At 37.7% G+C, this 24,080-nt stretch overlaps 1 protein-coding gene across 1 annotated transcript in view; it reads left to right on the top strand.

The window, feature by feature from the left end:
- LOC140230432 (katanin p60 ATPase-containing subunit A-like 2) overlaps nucleotides 1-20,722 on the top strand; it is a 30,485-nt gene extending 9,763 nt beyond the window's left edge. The window contains exons 6-13 of the mRNA XM_072310585.1: nucleotides 2,151-2,348; nucleotides 3,840-4,016; nucleotides 4,526-4,708; nucleotides 5,406-5,503; nucleotides 6,512-6,619; nucleotides 7,882-8,047; nucleotides 8,576-8,678; nucleotides 20,239-20,722. Coding sequence (XP_072166686.1) covers nucleotides 2,151-2,348; nucleotides 3,840-4,016; nucleotides 4,526-4,708; nucleotides 5,406-5,503; nucleotides 6,512-6,619; nucleotides 7,882-8,047; nucleotides 8,576-8,678; nucleotides 20,239-20,375 — 1,170 coding nt within the window. The 3' untranslated portion in view covers nucleotides 20,376-20,722. The remainder of the gene's footprint in view (nucleotides 1-2,150; nucleotides 2,349-3,839; nucleotides 4,017-4,525; nucleotides 4,709-5,405; nucleotides 5,504-6,511; nucleotides 6,620-7,881; nucleotides 8,048-8,575; nucleotides 8,679-20,238) is intronic.
- The last annotated feature ends 3,358 nt before the right edge of the window (nucleotides 20,723-24,080 follow it).

The following is a 24,080-nucleotide window of genomic DNA, read 5'->3' as shown; positions in this document are numbered from 1 at the left end:
ATATATCAGGTAGATTCATCAGTTACGCTGCATATAGTACCAGCTAATAGGTCTCTTCGTGTATGAAAATTATACTATTATGTATGATGCTATAAGGCTATACAGTGTATATTCAAAAATATATACTGTATACATATGTATACATACATATATATATATATATATATATATATATATATGTATATATTTTTTTTTTTTTTGGGGGGGGGAGGGGGTGGTAAAATCTTCATGCTACAGCAGGCATGTGGTACACTGTATATCATACTTTATGCAAATTTGACATCCCACTCACATCCTAATTTTAAGTGCTCATTTCAAATCAGTTCGATTATATATTATTTCCAGTAAACAAAAAATAATGCAAAGTGTGCATTTGTCAATTCATATTGTTTAACAATTTGAATAAAAGTACAAATGTACAGATAATTGTGTAATGAGAAAACCATGCACACTTTGCAATGGGTAATTTAGGTTAAATAAGGACACACTGGCCCGTATTCTGCTATAAACTTAGACCCGAGTTTAAACCCACGCCTGGGTCTAAAGTGGGTTTTTTGGGTTTAAACCTGGGTTTAAACCACCAGTTTAGACCCAGGTTTAAACCCAGGTTTAATTTGTATTCTACTAAGTCCAGCTGTGGTCTAAATTGGGTTTAAATTAAACCTACCCAGGAGGTGGTTTATTTCGAGTTTAAATCGAGTCTAACGATGACTGGTAAGGGTACTAGCACACAGATCAATGCCAATGCAATGGCACAAACGAGTGGCTGCCTGGATACGTACGGTACGGCAGCTAGCTTGCCGGCCACACGTGTGTACAAAACGAGATACGCCTACTACGTTAGCATTTAGGTAGATCTAGTACTTGGACGATCTAAATGTTAGAAATACTACTACCTAGTACTACCTGTAGTTAGTCTAGACTTTACGATGAAAATAACCTGAAGACTAGACCAAGAACTCAATGTAGGACTAACGTTAGAGGGTAGGTTGAGCCTGAGATCGATTTGGCATAGACAGACTAAGATCGAGAACCTAGATCGTAGGACTAACGTTAGGACTAGGAGTTGGGTCCTACTAACGTTAGTAGAACCTATTCGAATAGCTAGAGTACATTATTGTAATGTTAGGACTAACGTTAGATCTATCAAAAGTTAGGTTAGTGTGGTACGGTAGGTAAAATCTACTTCTAATACTAACGTTAATAGTAATATCGAGACAGGGTTGATATAGGCCTAGGTATCTATTTCTAAATGTTAGAATGGTTTCCATTTTTATTAAACGACAATCTTAAGAGAAAAACTTTTATTCAATTTCCTACCTCAAAGTCCTGGTTTGATCAATCGCCAATCCATTCCGAACTCACGATTCAATCGACATAAAAAGCCATGTCCCATCCAGCGCACACAGCAACCGTGCCGCCGGCCGGCGCGGTGCGATGGCTCTGCTGGTACTGAGCATTCAAAGCTAGCTAGCCAGGAATAATAGCGCTACGCTATACGCTTAACATGTATCCTGTGATGCGTGCGTCGCACACGTACACAAACTGTACAGTCAAATGTACAGTGCTTCACGAGTCGTCGCAAGCAAAAATACAGCATGCCCTTATTCGACATAAATACCCGTAAAAACTATTCAAAATCCAAGAAATTCACGCTCATGTGGCTGATACACTGCCAATAATAAATTTAAGTGGATTTGTGGAGAGAAAAGTACTCAGAGAGGGAGAATTTCTTCTTCCATAGAGGGCACCATGATGGCTTGACCAAAGACTATTTCGGGTTTAATTTAAACCCGAAATAGACTTGGGTTTAACTAAACCTCGCTAGCAGAATACAAAATTAAACCTCAGGTCTAGCTAAACCATAGGTGAGTCTAAAATTGGTTTAAACCTTGGTCTACAGTAGAATACGGGCCACTGAGTCTACAATGCATTTTATCCTATCATCAATACTGCCATAGGTGACATGTTCAAACTTAAATGTTCAAACTTAAACATGTTCAAACTTAAATGTTTATATGAGATGCCACCTACTGGATGAAATGTTGTCCTACATCTTACTTCATGTATATTTTTCTGCCATGGCAGTTTGGCTCTTCACTTACCAAAGTGGTGTTTTAAATCCTTTTTCTCCATGATCTCATAATCAGACACCCCAGGTTAATGGTCACACGGACCCTCTGTCAGACTTGACCGTCTCTGGTTCTATGGTCAACAAGAGCCAGGACGGGGGTGCCACGGGGGGCAAACTGCCTCCGAAGCGTGGCCCGATCATCGACATGCGGGCCATGCTGAATAACGCCATCAAGGGAGCCACACAGGAATACATGGGTGACCAAGACCCATCAGTAAGTTGACATACTCTTATTTCTCATAATCTTTTGGGTTGGGGGGGTTGTCACATTGAATGTACCTGTTTTGATTTTATCCACCTAGTATATCAATCTTTTAGCCATTGCGTTTCTCCAGATTAACATCACATATTACAGGCAAATAAAACAATATCAGCGCTCAAAGTGGACCACATTTTTGACAATATCATTTTTACAGGTCACTCGTACACAGATATGGACTGCTTTTCAGGGCATTGTTGAAAGTAGTTTGTATCTTTTCTTCGTGATAGCCAATCCACACACTATAACATTGTAAAAAAAACAATAGTCACATGGGCTCCCATAGACATTTGCATTGTGATCGCATCAGACAGGGATTACCTCTCCACTATGGAAACCAACTTCTAACAGTATAGTACATTCGTATTGCTACAAACCAAAAGAGGGTGGTTAAGTGCTTATGGGACAGTTTAAATACTCTTGGCTGGAGGCAATTGTTAAATTCATACCTCCATCCAGTTTCAAACAATATGAATTGAGGATTCATCAGATGAGGTATATAATACCCATTGATTACTGGTATTCCAATTTTTCCTTGTATGTTTTTGAGAAACTTCAGTAGTTCTTTGGTTGTTTGTATAGGTAAGTCGTATTCATATGTTTGTCAGCAGTGAAATCCCCAGAAGAAACTTATGACCTGGGAGGTTATAGGATCAAGAATCCCCCAATTTGTGTTAATATTTTACTGTCTGTTTCACTATCAGGTTTCATGTGAAATCAATGCACATAGTCAAGATATCTCTCTCCCTTCTTTTGACTAAACATAAAATTTAGTTATATTTGTATGCCGTGATGTAAACCCTCTGACCCGAAATCAGGACAATTTGTATGGAGCGCCAAGTGTCGCATGGCCTATTTCGTTACAAAATTGGTCGTTTCGTTGACGAAATAGGCCATGAGACACTTGGCGCTCCATACAAATTGTTCATGGTTTAAACCATGGTCTCAATTGTACCACCTATGTGAATTTGGGCCTCTGTGTGCCACATTATTCTGAGACTGCAACGCATGAGCGCTTTTGGAAACAAGTCTGTTTTTAAAGCCATGTAACTCTCTACAGATGCATTTTATGCCTGAAATGCAGTAATAAAAAATTGTAGAGAAAATTGCAAGCTTTGTTTAATGTAAATTCGTGACAAAGCTATGGCTTTTTTTGTTGTTGTTGTTTTTTTTCAAATTGCTAGTATTCAGAACAATTCTGTTTATGCATAGTTGTGCGGTTGAGCAAAATACACTGTATGTGAAGTTGGCAAGCTGCAGACTGAGTCCGGTGTGCAAACATGGCACACAAAGCGTTCAAAGAGTCCATGCCTTGAACCGAATAAGTTGTACTGTTTTGGTTCATTCTCCTGTATTATAAGACTTGATTACAATGTACACACTGAGATGCTTGCTTCATGAGCGACATATATTTTCATACTTGCCATCTTTGGTTGATGTACACAGGATAGATTACTAAAACCTCTCGGAGGCTATGCTGGGTACTCATTAGAGTGGCGAGAGCTGGCACAAAGCATCAGCAAAGACATCTACCTACACAACCCAGATGTCAGGTGGGATGACATCATAGGACTCGATGCTGCCAAACGACTTGTCAAGGAGGCTGTAGTTTATCCAATTAAGGTACGCTGTGCATGGCTAGCACAATTTATGTTTTCATTGATATTGTGCATGTATGCACAGTGCATGTAAGATGTGGCAAAGAAAAAAAATTCAAATAATTTGACTTTTGTAAGTCTGTCAATTGTAAATATCGGACTAATGGTAAGTGCTAAGCAATAGTATTGTTTCCTGCATTGAGTAATTTCAGTTATGAACTGGTCACTGTACTTCACACAGGATGCAACATATATGCCAGAATGCCAACAATGACGATAAGAATGTTTTCAGATTCTCTTTCAAATTTGAGTTTGGAGTTGATAAGTGCACCTCCCTCAATCACTTAGAAAAAAAAAAAAAAAAAAGATCTATAGTGAATAATTGATGATAGAAACTTAACTGGCCAGCTTTCATTTGATACCTTGACGGCATTGTTTTCTGCGGCAGTAGAAATTATCAGTAACTGAATTGAGCAAGGCAATGTGATGTTTGTTTGATATAATATGATATGACTTCTCTGTGATCCTACACAGTATCCACAGCTGTTCACGGGCATCTTGTCGCCGTGGAAGGGCCTCCTCCTCTACGGTCCACCGGGCACGGGGAAGACCCTCCTCGCCAAAGCCGTGGCCACCGAGTGCAACACCACCTTCTTCAACATCTCTGCGTCCAGCATAGTCAGCAAGTGGAGGGGGGATTCTGAGAAGCTTGTTAGGGTACGGGATGAATCTGTTCAAAAGTTTAGGAGGAAGGGGGGGGGGAGGGTCTCGTAAGGCAAGAGCCCCCTTGTGTGAAAAGGTATGCTGAAAACTGCACAGATATATCAAATGTGAAGTCATGAATGGTGCAGATTGATTGGATTAAGACCAAGATGTTTTATGTGCTTTTACGTATTATTTCAGGGCTACCATTTTCATTTTCATAGATTAAAGATATATGTCCAGGGAAATTACATTAAGCCATGTAAAGGTGCTCAATTATTTTTATATTGATGTATGATACCCTGCATGTAGAAGTTTTTATGATTCATCAAGCATGTTTTAAGTCTTTCTATACAGTATATAGGCAAGAAATCTGCAGTATTTTATTCATGCGTTTTTTTCTTTTATCTTTCTCTGTGAAATTTGGTCATTTTAACCCATACACAAACAGGAATGCACCTTCAAGCTTTTGATATAGTGTGTAATTAGAAAAGAAAATGGAAATGATTGGTGATTGACTTTAGGAAGAACAGTGATGCACATGTAGATATGTTGTATTCATTGTACGCATCAAGTAAGTGGCTGAATTATAAACAAATTCCGACAGTCTAGTTCAGATAGACATATAGACAGCAAATAGATTTGTAACAACCTGCGTAATCATAACATCGCTTGAGTAATGTTTGTGATGTGGTAATGTTTTGCATAACAGGTATTATTTGAGCTTGCCAGATTCCATGCACCGTCCACTATCTTCCTTGATGAGATCGAGTCTGTGATGGGACAGAGGGGCATGATGGGAGGAGGAAAGTGAGTTTGTAGACAAAACTTGTCTTTTTCACCATTATGTAGAATTTATAAAGTGTGTGATTTCAGGGGTCATTATGTTTCCACTATTTCTGCATTACTATCATCTTTTCTTAATTTCCGTATCTTTTCTCCCGTCACGATTTTAGAGAATTCTCTAGTTTATTTCAGATGAGATTTACAAATGTCCATATTTCAGTCAAATGACGATGTGAAAAGCTAGACGAATGATGACATTTGTTCTGAAGGAATGCATCTTGAACCCTTGTGACTTGAAATGTCATTAATGTTTTGAAGTTCCAAAAGATGAGAAAGATAAACGTTTAAAAAATATATACTTCTGCTCTTTCAATTGTGAATGTGTAAAGGCAAATGCTGTCAGCTACATTTTTAGTCTGTCCTTAACATTTATTGCACATTAAGCTATGTTGATAGCTTTTGGCTATGACTTGCACACAAGACAGTACTGCATGTATGTCATAGGTGTTTCCTCTCAGTAATGCTGCATTGTGAAGGTGTCGATGACTAATTGACACTTATTTGTCACCTGTGACTAGTGGGCGACATTGAGGGGGAAGTTTTGTACACTTCCCAGCAGAATGAGTGTTTTGCTTCCATTTCAGAGGGCTCTTACCTTGCTCTTGGTAAGAGGTGAAATGTGATCTTTAAATGAAATTAGACTCTCCTACCCATTTAAAGGGACATCCGCTTCAACATTCTCCATTTCAGATACAGTATGCTACTTCCTTTGCAGAGGGAAGGGTGTAAGTTTCCACTTGGAAAATTAAAGGTGAATGGTTGACATGTAACTTTCCCCCTCAAAAAAAAAGACAAAAACAAATAAACATTAAGAAAACAGAGAAGAGAGGTTTGGTTGATATTTACCTAAGAGTAAAGTTGGAAGTGAAGAGCAACTTTAGAGCAATTTAACATTTTCAAGAGTGTGAATCGTGCATTTTGTAGTATGTAGAGTTTTACAGATTTTCTTTCCATTTTGGTCATTCGTTGCAGTGAGCATGAGGGAAGCAGGAGAATGAAGACTGAGCTTCTCGTTCAGATGGATGGACTTGCTAAGACGGACGACTTGGTCTTCTTGCTCGCAGCTTCTAATCTTCCATGGTGAGCTCTCTGCCCTCACCTTATGTTGTGTTGTAGGCATCTCCTTCGGGGCACCTAAATGACATGCTAAATTTAAGCACAGGGGCCGTATTCTGAGGGCTTATTAAGTGTCTGATTAGCACTTAATTACCGAATTGGTATTCTGAGCGCTTAATTAAGTAGGGGGTCTATTAACTACCATGACAACAAGCATTTTGGCGGGAAAGTCTTACGCGCTTGCGCGTATTGACGAGTGTGCACTTCTAAGAGGACTTAATCACAGAGTTAATTACAAATCGGTATTCTGAACGTGTGATTAAGTATGAAAGTTAATGGAAAACTTAATGATACCAAAGAGTGTCATTAACTATTCCGATATCGGGCATTACAGCGTTTTTTCTCGGCCAAAACGATGCTTACCGTCTTCGGTAACCGAGGAGCGGTTGAATCTTGTTGTCGTGGTATCCATAGAATTCAGAGAAAAATAGAAATATAGGCGATCTTCAAGGAATTTTGTCATTTTACGTGAGCTCTTTGCATGCGTAGGTGAAGGGTTGTAATCAAAGACTGGAGTGTGCGCACGGAGCTCTTGCGTTGTAATTACAGGGGGTGTGTGGAGGAGCGCGCATTGAGGGCATATTTGCACGCGTGATCATCATTTTGGCTTCTAACAACGCGTCTGATTGGATGGAATAACAATTAGGTGGGAGGAACCTAAGATAATCATAGGGGACTTAATCATACCTTAATTACGTCCTCAGAATACCGAGTTTGCCCATGATTAAGGGCCTATTAACTTCTCATCTTAATTACGAAGTTAATTACAGACTTAATTACGGCCTCAGAATACCACCCCTGGTTACTAAATGTAGTCCTACTGTTTGGTAAGTAGCAGGTTACAGGTTCAAATCCCAGGCTGGTTCTTTCCAATCACCTGGCCTGTTGTTATGTAGATTGATCAGTGCAATCTTACTTATGATGTGGAGTAGACTATTAATAGGGCAGCTTACCAGTATGTCCTGCTTGCATTTGTAGCAAGAGTTTGCATGTGTGAAGCCAGAGTTCATGCATGTAGCAAGTGCAACAGACAAAACTAAAATGAAAACTGCAATTCATTGCCCACTGTTTAATATTCAAAATCCCACTGACTTTCGTCAGCGAGCAATAAACAATTTTTCAACAAGCAAATTTGTTTGCTTGTCAGAGTAGGGCAGTGGAATGTAAAAAATTATATCCCTTAGATGTCTGATACAGTCAGAAATTGAATTCATTGCCTTCACCAGGGAGCTGGATCATGCCATGCTGAGAAGGCTGGAGAAGAGAATATTGGTGGACCTACCCACACAGGCAGCCAGGAAGGCTATGATTGAGTACTACCTGCCCAAGACTCTCAACCCGGACTGTGCCTTATCAATAGAGACGAATATCAACTATGACTATCTCGCCGAGGTGAGGAGAAAACCATGAATGTTGGGGATGGGATTATTGAGGGCACTTTAGGGATGGACCTAGCCGTAACAACACTTCCCAATAATTCAGGAATGTGGATATTAGATACTGTGGGATGAATACTTTCTGTGTCCTTTTGTTTATCGTACTGTAGTCAAAGTTCTGTCTTCAAGAAAAGCCATGTGTATATTTCTATTTTATCTTTTCTGTATGGTCATCTCTGATGCCTGCCTTTCCTGTGATCATTCAATCTATCCTGATAAAAGATATCTCTTGTGCTCGGTTCATCCCAATGCAGTAAGATAGGTACCGGTATTCCCCGTTTTCTTTTTCTTTCCTCTTTTTTATTAAGGATCAGCAGTGCAAAAACAACATTCCCAACCCAAATCTTCTCCAGCTATTTTGTCTTGATTGTGTGTTTTTGCTTTTGTTATTCAGGAGTGTTTTGGTTTTTTCTTTGTGTGTCTGTCTGTTTGTGTGTTTTGCTTGAGATGCTGTATTTTACATAAAACTTGCTCCTTTGTCCAGGTAACGGAGGGTTACTCTGGATCAGACTTGAGACTTGTTTGCAAGGAGGCTGCCATGAGGCCAGTGAGGAAGATCTTTGATATACTTGAATCTACTTCATCAGGTGAGTAATCATTTGTCCCTTCAATACAAAGAAAGGGCTGCAGCAGGGCTCTTTGCAGTATTTGGCACTGATATATAGAATTGGATCAACGGCTGTGGAAAGGATATGTGATGTGCAGTACCCCACATTCTGTGAAGAGGGTAGATGTCATTGCCAGTTCTAGCTGTTCTAGTCTTCATTTGTGGCTGAGAACTGCTAATGTGACAAGGCAAATGAATTTGGTCAAACTTCTTTTTGATAAGTGTAATTATGTCATAATGTTTAAACTTTCTTTACAGTGAGTATTGCTACAATACGATAGGTACATATTCGAATCGTAGAACTTATACATATTTGGTTGAGTTTTAAGGCTTTCCCAGGTAGTGTTTGTTGCTTCAGTAAAGGTCTTGATGGGAAGTAGAGATCAATATCCAATACACCTTCAACCATATTCATTTAAATCCTAAGCATGTGTGCCAGCAGCATTGATTGAATGTTATGATAAGACTAATATTCTTGAGAATCTTTTGTTGCTCGTAATTTTTCAACAAATGTCATATGAGCTGTCATTTTGCATGCAGATTTCATTGATGTTTTTATGTTTTCATTATCATACAGCAAATTTATCAGAGAAAGGTACAAATTTTTGGCCATTTTTGCATTTCATCATTGCAGACCTGTATGATATTCAAAGATTAATCATTTCCATCTAACTGTATGATGAATGGGAAGTACGGGATCATTTTGTTAAGTGTATCATGTGGATGAATTCATATGTGTTCTTTTCTGTTTGACTTTCTTGTTTGAATTTATTACTCCATTGCCATGTTTCATTTGTGAGGGAGTCTATTGTCAATTTGTTTTGTTTAACATCTGCAGTAAATAGATAACCTCATAGTGTGAAATTTGAATGAGTAGATAATCAATACAATGTTGGCCACCTACACAGATACGAGTATGCGAGACAATGTATAGCACAGTGACCAAACAAAGTTGAAATTAAATCTTTGGTTTGTAAGGTCATGGATCATAGGCCAAATTTCAGTTCAATACAGTTTAGTTCGGTGACATTTATTTCCAGCACATAATACATGAGTGCACCGCACTTAGAAAGCAATAAAAACTACTACAGGTAAGCATACTGTAACAATTTGATATAATAGGGCAACCCTTGCTTGTTTGGAGGTTTGAATATATTTGGAAAATCAAAGGTGAAGTTGACATTCTGATATCTTAAAATTTCTACAGTAATGTGAGAACAATATGACAGCACAGCATAAAGTTTGCTAACGAGTCAACTTGATTTTATCACTGTTGGACACTATGACAGGATCAAAAATATAGAGTAAATCCCAAAATTTCACTGCTTGTTCAATTACTCAAGTAATTTTCCGACTTGGTGTTCTGCAAGGTGTACTTTGGGGATGTATGATTACCAGGTAATAAACTGCATACATGTGTGGCACAATGTTTTGATGATTAGTACAGCGTACACCAGTTAGTGCAGGAATAAGAGGTAATGAGTTCATCTCTCAGGCATATCAGTGAACATTAATCTCAAATTTGGCAACGCAGAAGTTTTCAAATCTTCCAAGTAGTGTCCGTCTTATGTGGGATTTACTAGAGCAAAAATCCTCGGTGGCGGAGTGTATTGAAATAATTACGGTGCTTGGCCTTTTTTTTTATTATGATATACCTCTGGTGTCATATCTGTACAATTGCATTTGTATCTATAATCATATCTTCTATCAACTGCAAACCATCTTCATTATTGGCATCTTGTGGATTATATATGGCATGATTGCTTTGGTTAATTTACATGAGGTTCACTAATGCAGAAATTTATACTCCTGTCGCATGCTTTTATGTGCTTAGACATTAACAACTTTTACTTTGCATGGCTCTACAATAGCAACAAACAAATCCACAGAGGGAGACCCTAACATTATTTGGCACAGTAAGTAAACGCGCACATGACTGGCGATGTGTGCATGGCCCTGGACATGCATGTTAACACATAGTTGCAGTACGCGTGTCGACACTCACGTTCACTACACTAGTTGCATTCACTCTCAGCAAAGAGGCAGGTTTTTGCAACTTCTTTTTTTTTTTTCTTTGAAACCTCCTTCTAGACCAGTTGCTCCTGTCTCATTGGAAAGTGAATATGTGATGATTTGCCTGTTGGTAGTGTTTGACTATTAGATTTGTCATTCTCTTCTTAACAGATTTTAACATCAGTCAAGCAAGTCTGATTCTGTATTCCTGAACAAGAAAAAATATGAAAGAAGAACCTTTTCCTGTGATGGCCAATCAACATCCCAAATATGATGTAATATTTCTTTATGGAGGCTAAATTTATATAAAGCTTACGCATATTGGAAATACCAGCCTGTTGAATTAGAATTGACAGTGTAGGAGTCACTATCAATTATATCCCTTCTATACTTCGGAGATAACCTTACAATTGTTGATACAATGAGCAGTAAGTTTAGCAAGAGGGGAGAAAAACTGGCAATTCTGTCAGCAAAATGAAGACGATAAATGTTTTTCCAATTCAAAGAAAAGATGTGCATTTGTGTTATTTGTAAATTTTATGTAGAAGGAATTCATTCTAATCAGTGGCTTTATAATCACGTCTTTATAGTGGCCAGAAAGGGGAAAGTTTGTAAAAATCAGTGTTATTAGCAAACATAGACAATGTTTTAAGATATGCAGTACATTACATTTTGATGGCACAAGGATGCACTCAGCATCGTTATTTATTTCCGTAGCATACCAGTTGGCTAGCAGCAGACAATTTCTGCTTCCAAAATCATCGCGTCATGATCTACTCTCTCTCTAAACGAAACAGTCACATAAATGCTAGTTACTCATCTACAAGTCCTTTTCTAATAGTAGAGCAGATAAGCCGAAGAATTGTGCAAAATTTGACTAAAGCATGAAACTTTCACCATTGTTAGTACATGCTATAAGATTAATTTTAAGATCGGGAGGTAAGTCTGAATTGACCTCTGATGACCTCTAGAGGTCAATGACCTCAAAATCTAAGAAAATTGATATTTTGCGTCATTGGTTAATGATAAACACAGTAATGATGTACTAAAACTTAATATTTGTCACAGTGAAATAAGTATTGTCTTTATGTTCCACGGAGCCCTGACAGGTTTCTACCTTTGACCTCTGATGACCTCCAGAGGTCAATGACCTCAAAATGTCAGAAAATTGATATTTTGCATCATTGGTTAATGATAAAACACAGTTATGATGTACTAATTAAAACTTAATTTTTGTCACTGTGAAATGGTCTTTATATTCCACAGAGACCTGACAGGTTTCTATCTTTGACCTCTGATGACCTTCAGAGGTCAATGACCTCAAAATGTCAGAAAATTGATATTTTAATGCGTCACTCATAACTGAAACACGATAATTATGTACTAAAAACTAATTTTTGTAAGAGGAATTGCCTCAATGTTCCACTGAGTCTTTCGAGTCAGATTTCTACCTTTGACCTCTGATGACCTCAGATGACCTATGATGAGGCCAATGACCTCAAAATGTCAGAACATTGATATTTGGTGCAATTGGTTGATGACAAACATGATTTAGATGTTATATTCATTTGTATTACAATTGAATTGTTTTCCTATTCCACAGAGCAAGAGAAATTACTCACGTGTCTCTACCTTTGACCTCTGAGGAAGGTGACAGGTCAATGACCTCAAAATATCAGAATATTGATATTCTATGTATAGTCAATGGTCAACTTTGTAATACCCGATGTACAATCATTTATGCTATAATAGAAGAATCTTGTCATTCCATGGAACATTGGTCATTAGCCTGTGCATTATATCCAACTTTGACCTCTCAGGACAATGAGAGGTCACTGAGGTCACATGTGTAGGCTTACCTGTATTGATGTTTGGCTTCACTGGTGTGATCGTAAATGCTTAATCATGTACAAATCACGCATTGATGTTTTGATCAAAGTATGTATGCATATTCCACAGAGCATTGGTTTATAGTAACAGGTCTCTGAAATGTGAGAGGTCAATTACTTCAGAAATAAAGCTTAAGTTTCTTGAGTGATGGCAGTGACCTCAAATACAACTGTTATGTTTGGGTTAGTTATGTAGACTAGCAAATATGGCCATTATCTCGACACTCGAGGAAAACAAGGCCCACGAGACTGATATACAGAGTGTTTAATCTATTCAGTGTAAGTCTCATAGATCTTTTCTCCCATTTGTCGGACTCATTATGGGACTGGTTTGCCTAAGTGTCAAGCTCATGGACAATATTTGCATAGTTTCCAGCTGGTGGGCCTGTATTGGCCAGTGTAAAGCTGGTGGGTTGTTACAGTATGACTGCGATGAATGACTCATGGTCCTGGAGTATACAGTCCACAGCTGCAACATCATGGACCATCTTGAAAACTTCGACATACTGTGAGGCCCAACATGCATTCCACATGAAGCGGTCCTGTGTATTGCAACTAGCTATTGCCATCCGAGACCTACCCAGGGAATAGATTTCACAGCATTCATGGCAAACCATGGAGAAAGCGGATTGTGCAAAATATTTTGGAGTTCCAATAGGAGGCTCAGCTGGAATCAAATCGCCACAGCAGCTTAAAAAGGTTGTACTTCAACCAAAGACTCTCTCCAGACGAAGATACGAGTATCATAAAGTTCAGGTGTTTTGCTACTCCATGCCGCTCAGGACTGTCCTGGAAAATGCATGCATCATCTGGGATCCATTCACCCAGGTGAAACATCATGAAGTTTGGAATGATCTAGAGAAGATATGCACTCTTTAGCTGCAATGACCATCATATGCAAAACAAGCAGTGTTACAGCCACACTTGAAAAACAAAACAAAGCAAAACAAAACAAAACTACAATGGCAATCCCTGTAAGAAAGTACAGCTCAGGCAAATTCAGCGATGATGTTCTGCATCAAGAACCCCACAATATCCACTCCGCAGGAAGTTGTGGCTCTATTGCTGCATTCTTCAAAAAGGGCAAATGACCAAAAATGTCAGGCATCATTTGCAAGAACACGAAGTAGGCCTACTCCCAAAAAAGGTGGCGGCTACTCTCGGCCACTTTCTCTTGTATCTCTTTGAAACACTTCAGGAGAGAGATACTCAATATTCAGCTCTGTTATTAAAGATACAGATGTCTCTCTTTTTGTTTTTGCATTTGTTTGTTGTTTTTTGCTTCATATAGCTCTTTGGATACCTTCTTTAACCAATTAAGAAAAGGCTCCATGGCAGAATATTACAAGATTACACAGTATAATGAAGAAGAAGAAGAAGAAGAAGAAGAAGAAGAAGAAGAAGAAGAAGAAGACGAAGAAGAAGGAGAATAGGAAACGAGATCTGCTGTCAATGATGCAGAGCCAATACCAATCAGTTCCATGGCAGATCTTAGTTGGCACTGCAAAGGTTTGGATGTCTCTCTCTGTTGACAAAGGATAGTCTAAAGCTCCAAGTAAGTCCATGGGGTGGTTTACATTGTCTGGGCATAGAGGGTTGGGTTGGGTATATGAGGATATGATGCTTTGTTATAACAATTAGGTCTGAGATATCTATTTTTTATGTTTGTTTTGACCATCCCGCATGGATCTCCAACGAAAAGGAATGATAATGTGTTAGACCCAGCCGCCACCGTGTTTTTTCAATAGATTTTGATATTACAGTGTAGTTGAGAAAAAAGTAACTGCTCATTGTCCTAGATGGAAGTCAAAATTGAACTGTGTGTGGAATACTCTGCATACAATTTTGGACACACACACACACACACACAAAAAAAATGCATTTTTTTAAATATAGTTATTATTTCATAAGCAGCAGGCCATTACAAACCAATGAGACCAGACACCAATATTCTTACATTTTCATGCATATCTTTCAATATCCTCCAGAGGTCAGAGGATCATCGCTAATGTTCATGTGAAATGAGTACACGCCTTTTGAATTGCTCACTTTTATTGCTATAGAAATACACAATATGTGCATCATGTCAATCATTAAATATTGTATCAGTTTAATTTTCAGTCTTGGATTATTTTTTCTATGTACAACTAAAATCGTGGCAAAGTAAACAACTTTCACATCAAAATATAAACGAGAATACTAAAAAAAAAAAGAAATAGATGTAATAACGTGCAAGGCAAATACCAGGCCTACATCATCTTAAGGTATACAGGTGAAGGAAATCACCTATTGATAAACAATTTACTTGACTGGGATAGCGACCACTGAACAATAATTATTGTTTCTTAAAACTCTCTCTTCTTTTCAACAAGTGGAATAAAACACATGCACATACCGGGGCATTAGTTTGGAAGAGGGGTGGGGTGGTGGCAGGGATAGTTGACCCCCACCCCATTAAATTCTGAGATGTGGACTATGTTTTGTTGTTGTTAGTTTTTGTTGTTGTTTTTTGCTTTTTGCTTTTTAGACAGAAAACTGCCCAAGTTTTTCACTTTAAGTGTGCATCGGATTGTTAAAATTTAATTCTGAAATGCAAAATCTCCCTTCTGTGAGAGGGGATATCTCCTTTCGATAGACTCCTTCCCCCTGCTTGGTTCCTTCCACAGATATAACATACTTTGGGGAATGATAATTTCCCTTATTCTATGAAAAATGTTTTTAAGAGATATTTTTATTTGAATTCCAAAGATGAAAAGGCTTTCCTATATATGCACGATTGTTCATTTTGGAGGGCAAGAGGCATTTGCCCCGCCTCCCGAGAAAATATGGGAGGGGGAATGGTGGGGACATAAAACTTTGCCTCCAAGTATTTCCTGAGATTGAGATTTTTTTCTTCACTTTTTTGACAGAAAATGAATTGTCACTGAACATTTTAGCTATAGTATGCACCAGATTAAAAGGCAGAAACTCCTTTGCATACCCCCTCCCCCACACTATCTTTCGTTATGTCCCCTTCCATATACGGTCAGTGCTTTTGTCCCATTTTTGTTCTATATCATCACAAAGTATGTAGTAGATCTTTAATTTCAGTTCCGACATATTCAAGAAAATCCCTCTTGTTGGAGGGGGTAGTGTATCTTTCAATTAACAATCCCTCCTCGGTTTCTACCCTTAGATTTGGTACACTCCTTTTACTGATAATTTCCCAAATATTCCATCATAAATGTGTATACTAGATTTTTTTTTTTACATTTCTATTCTTACTGCAAAGGCTCCCTCGCATGGGAAGGATTGGGGGACAGCCCCTTTCATACCCTCCTCTCGCTGTATCAACCTCTCCTCCATGCATTGATAATGGCTACACATTTGGGTATGGACTTTTTTTTTTTTCAAAATGGTAGTTCAACCAAGAGTGGCACGAGATCATTGAATTGCAAACAAAAGAATGCAAAAGCTCCATAATGTGGGAGGGGGATACCTCCACCCATCTTCTGTGGATTGGTCTTCCTCCATAGATGGCTGACTTACTACACCTTTTTGATACAAATTTCGAGGTATTCCTTCAAAAGTGCCTGTGTGCCAGGTCGTTGAATCTCATTTCTCAAAATACAAGAGCTCTGTCGAATGGGAGTGGAATACCCTACCCTCGCCAACGCTGCGCTTGCTGGGTTCCCATCCATATAGACTTGGTACACCTTGGTGATCCATAATTTTCCAAATCTTCCCCAAAACGTATGCATCAGATTCTTAAAAAAAAAAAAAAAAAACTTCGTCTTTGGGAGGAGGGTAGTGAGATGCACTCACACCCCATCAACTTCCGTATAAGTGATGACGCACACATTAAACAAGAGCTACACTGAATCACTGATTTCAGGTCTAAACCTGCAAAAATCCAATCCCCCACCCACATCCCCCCCTCCCCGTCCGCTTCATTCCTTTGCACCATGAACTTATGCTTTTACATATTTTCCAAGTTCCCCCCCCCCCACGTGAAAACAGATCGACACCCCTTGCTCTGTGCACATACCCGACTTAGATAATTACCTGAAAAGTTCTGCAGAATGAGTAGCCACTTTTTTGGTAACAGAAATGCATGGTTTGTAAGCCCTACATTATAAACAATTATTAACTATTAACTATTGCAATATCAATATTAACATCCTCACATTTCATTCGAGGTATTTGACCTTGTGTGATTTTCATAGGTGAACGGTAATGGCTCGTTAATAAACAGGGCCTACGAGTGCTCTCTAAAACATCATCATGTTTACCATTGATGATGCCAAACTATTCTGATACTTTGAGGTCATTGACCTCTCGAGATCATCAGAGGTCAAAGGCAGAAACTCGTCTGTGTGTCTTGGAATATGAAGACGATGTCATTGTACACAGATATGCTTGTTTTGTACATCCTTACCATGTTTGACCTTTCACCAATGATGTCATACTTCAATATTCTGATATTCTGAGGCCATTGACCTCTCAAGGTCATCAGAGGTCAAAGGTAGAAACCTGTCTGCTCTTTAGAATATGAAGACAATTTCATTGTAAGACAGATATGCTTGTTTTGTACATCTTAACAATGGTTACCATTAACCAATGACATTACAGATCAATATAATATTTTGAGGTCATTGACCTCCAAAGGTCATCAGAGGTCAAAGGTTAAAACCGGTCAATGCTCTGTGGAATCAGAAAATGGTTTCCCTGAAGTATAGATGCATGTTTAGTGAATCATAACCACATATATCATTCACAAATGTCTAAAAACATCGATATTTTGATATTTAAAGTTCATTGACCTCTGGAGGTCATCAGAGGTCAAAGGTAAAAACCTGTCAGTGCTCTGTTGAATCTGGAAATGATTTCTCTGTGGTATAAATGCATGTTTAGTGCAACATAACCACATATATCATTTGCAAATGTCTAAAAACATCGATTTTCTGATATCTAAAGTACATTGACCTCTGGAGGTCATCAGAGGTCAAATCAGACTTACCTCCCGATCTTAAAATAAATCTTATGGTATGTACTAACACTGGTGAAAGTTTCATGCTTTAGTCAAATTTTGCACAATTCATGTGATTTTGAGGGCTTATCTGCTCTACTATAATATTTAGTAGGTACTATGTAATGTTGATCTAACCAACAGTTTTGACACTTCTCTAACCTCTTCAGCACTTATATAGATGTAGTTTGATATAGAATGCAGTTTATCTTATATTAACAATGTTTGCATTGTTGTAATACTTGCCCTCCTTCATTTGACAGTGAGGTTTGAAATATCTCATAACTAAGTATTCTCTGCTTTAGCATTTAGAAAATGAGTCACTAAAAGTTCTTTTGGTCTTTACTGTTAGTGTCTCGACTTGAATATTGTACCCAGTATGCAGACTATTTAGCAAAGAAGATTGTCGTCATATCACATATGAGTTTAAATGGAATGTGCGATATTAATCATAGTGGTTAGAGCACAACATGAAGCACTGTGTCACCTACACTATGTCCACAAGTTATCCTACAACATTATATGTAGATAACCTATTAACCCTACCTCAGTATCCATTTTAGCATTACTTAGTTCTTAGTGCACATCATATCGTACAGAAGTAATTTGTATTATATCACAAAGAGTTTGTCATGTGTGACATTATGATGGGCAGAGCACAACATGAAGTACTGTTACACTATGTCAGGAAGTTATCCTACATATCTGTAACATAATCCTGCTTTAGTATCCATTACAGCTTTTCTTAGTTATTAGTTGGGATTAGTGCTACCAACCAACATGCTCATCATCCTCACAAATCTCACATTCTTTCTATCGTTCACTCACCCACTTTTTGAACCACCATTTTAATATCTAACACTGATGAGGCTCAGAAACAAATCCAAACGGTGTTGTGTTTCTGAAATAATTATCTGTCTACGCAAAAAGAAAATCATTTCAATTACTCAAAGAAGCAGTGAAATGCTGGTATATTGTTATCTTTTTTTTTCTCTCTCTCTCTCTCTCTCAACAATAACCTTTGCTCTATGAACTGACATTTCTAAACTTTAAAAGCAGAATACAATATAAGCTTGAAATTGCCTTCTTTTTTCTTTATGAGTCAGTGCAATGAAGAGTCATGACATAGACTGTCTCTGATTGGTTTCATTGTAGATGATTTGAAGAGCAAGGACATGTGTAGGTGAAAATCATAAACGATAAGGACAAGATTTGGATGTTTTGGCTGATATTTTTTTTTTCAAATATCAAAAAAGATGGCATATCAATATGCTGAAGTGAAACTATTAAGTATTAATTGTTAGATCACCCATCTTTGTAACTGGAGGTTCCTGTGCACTTACTGTATCACTTAGGTTTTGAAAAAGTATGTAGTAGGTGTCCTACAGACAAGCAAGGATATTATACTTGTGATAACTTACTGTGACTTAACCAAGATAATTGCAGTGGTTGTCATAGCTCAATTTGGACATTTGTTTTCAAACTGTTATCCTTTCGTACTTCAAGTGCATGCAAATGCTGACACTGTTGCATTGAAATTCTCAGAGTAGGTGTTCACACACATGCTTTGATAATTCACCATAATCTTTCATACACTGTAAATCATTGTCCAACGTTGGATGAATACATGCATACCTGGTATCTTCCACCAAAACATCAGCTGAACAGTAAGCATATTGCTGATGTAAACAGCAGGTTTACAAGCTTGGCAGTATTATTGACATTCACTTCTACTGCACAGCACTGCTGCATCCTACACACTATCACTTGAAATAAAATTGGTCTAAAGTCATCATCATCATCATCATCTTCTTTTAATCCATTAGATAGGTGTGAAAATTAGTGATGTGAATAATGACTCAGAGTGCTGGTTTGTGCAATCTGAAAAATCGACTTCATGTTTGTTTTTAAATGGTAAAAGGGTCAACCTTGATTTTGTACTATCTAAACAATCACAGATGAACTGTGGCATATGGGCATATGAAGAATTTCATTGCACACGAGACCTCAAGCCCTAGATCTCTAAATCTTGCATTCACCAAAGCTTGTTCTTTGAAGTCACGTGGCCAAAATGATTTATCCTCAAACTGATGACAATCTAATCAAAATGAGATTGTGAAGATGTAAAATGTAGGATTTGAAATATGACTCCAACTGATAATATTCCTCTGCGAATGCTTTACTTTCATCAACCCATTTCTCATGAGAAATACAAGCAAAATGAAGGAAGATTCATTGATTTTGATTAGCAACAATATAGTATCAACCTAATTATGTTAATAATTCATGCAAGTTTGTTAGTTACATCAGCATCATAGTTACTCATAAATTTTGTTCTCTGTTGATAACAAAACTTAGATGTATTTCTCTGAAACAAAATGGAAAAGAATGTTGACACTTCAAAATTGAATGATGCAGATTACTTGTAATTGGAAAGAAGAAAACAGGAGAAAGTAGGAGAGGCTAATGTTAGAAGTTTCAGTTTAAAAAACAAAACAAAAAAACTGTAGTATTTCATGCTAGCTGCAGTGTATCTTGATATTGAAGTTGAGTAACTTGGCCTGCTTTGAAAGTCCTTATGGATTTCTGGATGAGGTGCAAAGCTCATTCTCCCCTGTTTTGATTTGCAGAAGACACCATGCCGGAGCTGAAGCTGGACCCCATCACCACGGATGACGTGGACTCCGCCCTGGCCCACACCAAGCCCTCGGCAAAACTCCTCAAAGACAAGTACCTCCAGTGGCAGAAGGAGTATGAGTCGGTGTAGCCAGAAGTGGGCATGGTTTGGTTCTTACATGACTGTGTTAGCACCGTTACAAACTCAATGAGCCTGGAGATGAGGTCACAGATTGGCTTCTGGTCCATCTCAAAGTCAACTGATTAAGAGATTGACGATTGCCAGGGTGTTATGGTGACTCTCATTTCTGAAATTCTCTGAAGTGGCACCACGTAAATTGTAGCCGTGTTGATGGTCAATAGGTTACCCTTCCTGCCTGGATAGGACATGCCATTTTTATCAGCAAGTGTGCTGTGATGTCTGGATGGAATCAATATGACTCAACAAAAGCACCCAATATTGTTGTTATCATTATCATTATTGCTTTTATTTATTCTTTTTTTGGGTGGCGGAAGGGGATTTACATATGGTGTGGATGGAAGATGAAGTTTTGTGCAAGGAGCATGTAGAATTTGAGCGTGGTCATGTGCAGTTGTCTATGAAGGATTTTTTTTTTTTTTTTTAAACCATGCCTAATAGGTTTGGCAAACCTTTTTGTATTTTACACATGGCAAATTATCAACTAGACATAAGCCTAAAGTTGAACAGTCATTGAGAGCACACTTGTGCATGTTTTATTTGCTCATACCTGCATAGAGCATACACATACATACATACTCACATGCACATATACACAAACACATGCACATACGCACACATTTCTGAGAACTGTGAGACTGGCCAAATATTGGCAAAGTACTTGTTGGGACACCTCTGCATTACCGGTAAAAAGCTTGAGATCAGTGATGATTGTCCAAACTTGGAAGAAAATTAATGATGGGTGAATTTGTCGGCAGAAAAGAATCAAGTGATGAAGAATTAAAATCCTAATCATGCTGTTGTGCTGCACAAAGAAATATATAGTTATGTGCCATTTTAATTGTGCAAATCCCATTTTATTTAAAATCTATTCATTCTATCTCTTAAAGGAGCAGAATATTACCATGACTAAAAGGAAATTCTCATGAAGTAGACATATATCTATGCATCTTTGTTTAACTTTAAGTGTAAAGAACCTCAACTGTGTTGAAGATAAACTGCAGTTTACCTAGATTTTGTGTCTTTTCTTTTTTTCTCTCTTTTTTTGTTTTGTTTGGGGGGGGGAGAGTATGAAAATGTGGATGTGAAACAGATATATTTCACAAGTCTGTTATAGGCTTGACCTGATTTGATATCTAAAATGTTTGCATCTAGTGAGATATTGGACCGTAGTTTCTCTATTGACTCTCACTAGTACAAAATCTGACCACCAGTTTGATACTTTGCATGATAATGTAAATCCCCACATATTTCAAAATTCAAAACAGGAAGTTGGTTCATAGTCAAAGGGACCAATGTCTAACAGCTTATGATACTTTCATCATCTGCTTCTGGTGAATAACAAACAGTGATGAAGAATACATTGGTTAGAGCAGGTTCTCTACCAACATGCTAAAATATTGCTGCAGGTTAGGTAGTATTCAGAAATGTACTTGCAGCCTGATGTTAGTTGCTTGACATCACACATGCCAAATGATGCAAAGGCTGGTTTATTTGCATCCTGTAAATTCTTTCTCCCTACAGTTTAGTAGCGATGTGTGAAATACTAGTACATTGTATGTGTATAAGGTCTCAGCACATTTTGGGCACAAAATATTTATCATTATCACATTTTCACAGGTTTTTACAGAATGAATTGCTGTAGTTCACACTTATAGGTGGGCATTGGTGACTGTTTCAGAAATCAAAGAAATGAATGACTTCTTCCATAAATTTGATAATCCATTTTTCCTATGGCACTGATCAATTTTCCTCGTGTGTGAAATGCAAAGCGATTTATCCTACAGGCACTTCTTTTCAATTGAGTAAATATGAGTAAAATTGCATTTTGATTACAATGAAAGGGATGTTGGACACACATGACACACATTTTTTAATTGCTTCACAAACTGAATTATGTAGACTTGGTCTGAGTTTCAGGCACAACATCTGCATTTTCCATCTCTTTTCCTTCACAAATTGTGCAGGGGGAAAAGAGTTTGAAAGTTTTAGTTATCTTGCATAAGATGTAAAACAGCATTTCCTTAACAATGCAGCAAAAGTTGAGGTGTTGTGAATATGTAAGTTATCACACGTCAGAAAAACAAAGCTATCGATGAAGAATAAAAGTGTTCAAAATTGATTTGATTGTACTGTTGGCAAGGTATAGAGAATGTTGAGGTATTCTCAAAGCACATTTCATTTCGCTCGACTTTTTCTCTTCTTTATTGTTATTTTATTTTTTTTTTTTTGACAAGCCAGCAATTATGTTGGTAGAAAGCATGAATACTGAAACCAGTGTTGGTAACAGTTGATTTCACAGTCAAATTTGTTGACACTTTCATATACACTGAAATGTATAGCATCATCATTTTCTGTCAGCAACCACCACTTCTGATTTTTTATTTTGCATGTTTTTTTTGGTTTTTTTGTGGGGGGGGGGAGGGGGTGTTCAATATTGGAGTTTTTTTTTGCATGCTGTTGTTCGTGCACTGCTGCAATTTACTGTCAACACAGGTGTTGGACATGAACATTTTTTCTTTCTGGGTTGTTGCTTTTTTTCTGGATGCATTTAGATGTGCTATTGGCTTTGTTACAACCAACATTTGGTTTGGTGACCAGTTGGTAACAAATCACTTAAAGTTTGCTTTCAGATTTATTCGCACAGAAATGGTTGAGGGCTTGCTGTGTTGGGGTGAAGGGTCAGAACAATGTTGTAAATGAAAAGACTGAGTTGAAGTCTTGCGCGTCAAAGAGCGCAATTATGAACTACTGTCATTTTTCGCATGCACATGGTGTTGAGGGAAGAGGAAGAATGTTTGTGTAGCCAAAAAATTATGCAATATTGAGATTTGTGTCTCACATATGATGTACAATTTTAGGATTTCAAGTGCTATTGTCCTGCTGTCCACATTTTAGACTCATTGACTGAAGGAGAAGAGGTCTCGGGTGTATACAATATTTAGGATAGAATTGAGCATCCAGTTTAGATATCTAGACATCAGAACATTTTGCTTCTTAGATGAATGTGTTTGCCAGCATACAGTAAGTTTGAAAATATTTGCGTAATAAAAGGAAGAACCTTTGAATAATCCCAACATATCACTTTTAGTGTGTATGAGATCATAAGCATTATTCATTTTTTTTTTCTTCTTCTTTTAGGAAGCATAGCTCTTTTTATACATATGACCAAATTTAGAGAGTCTGTGACGTTTGGCAGTAGTCATTCATTAAGACATCATTATGGCAGACAGGACAAACAGATCTCCATCGATAGCCGTCATCTTTGCATCACTTGAAGAAAAGTAAAGATGGACACGCCCTCTTTGTACACTTACATTAGAATAATTTCAAACTTAGAGAGAAAAAAAAAAAATTGACCCAATGTTATGAACGTGGGAGAGATGTATTCAGATGATTTGCATATTTGTGGTGCCACCGTGCTGGGGAAGAGGGCATGATCTTTGTTATTAAGATCCCAAATTCCTTGGGGTTTTTTTTGCAAAAGATACATGCTTATGTTACCATCATTCTGATGTCTGTCAAATATCATATTCCATTTCAGGATAACTGATAAATCTGCCACTGCATATCTGACCCATTTTGTATCAACCTCACTGGCCCATTTTCTTCAAAGTAGACTACTACAAAGCAAAGTATAATCCACCATCTCTTTCA

This window comes from Diadema setosum, chromosome 7, assembly GCF_964275005.1.
Source record: "Diadema setosum chromosome 7, eeDiaSeto1, whole genome shotgun sequence".
Classification (NCBI taxonomy): domain Eukaryota; kingdom Metazoa; phylum Echinodermata; class Echinoidea; order Diadematoida; family Diadematidae; genus Diadema; species Diadema setosum.
The sequence above is the reverse complement of the archived record's forward strand: the minus strand, read 5'-3'. Positions and strand labels throughout refer to the sequence as shown.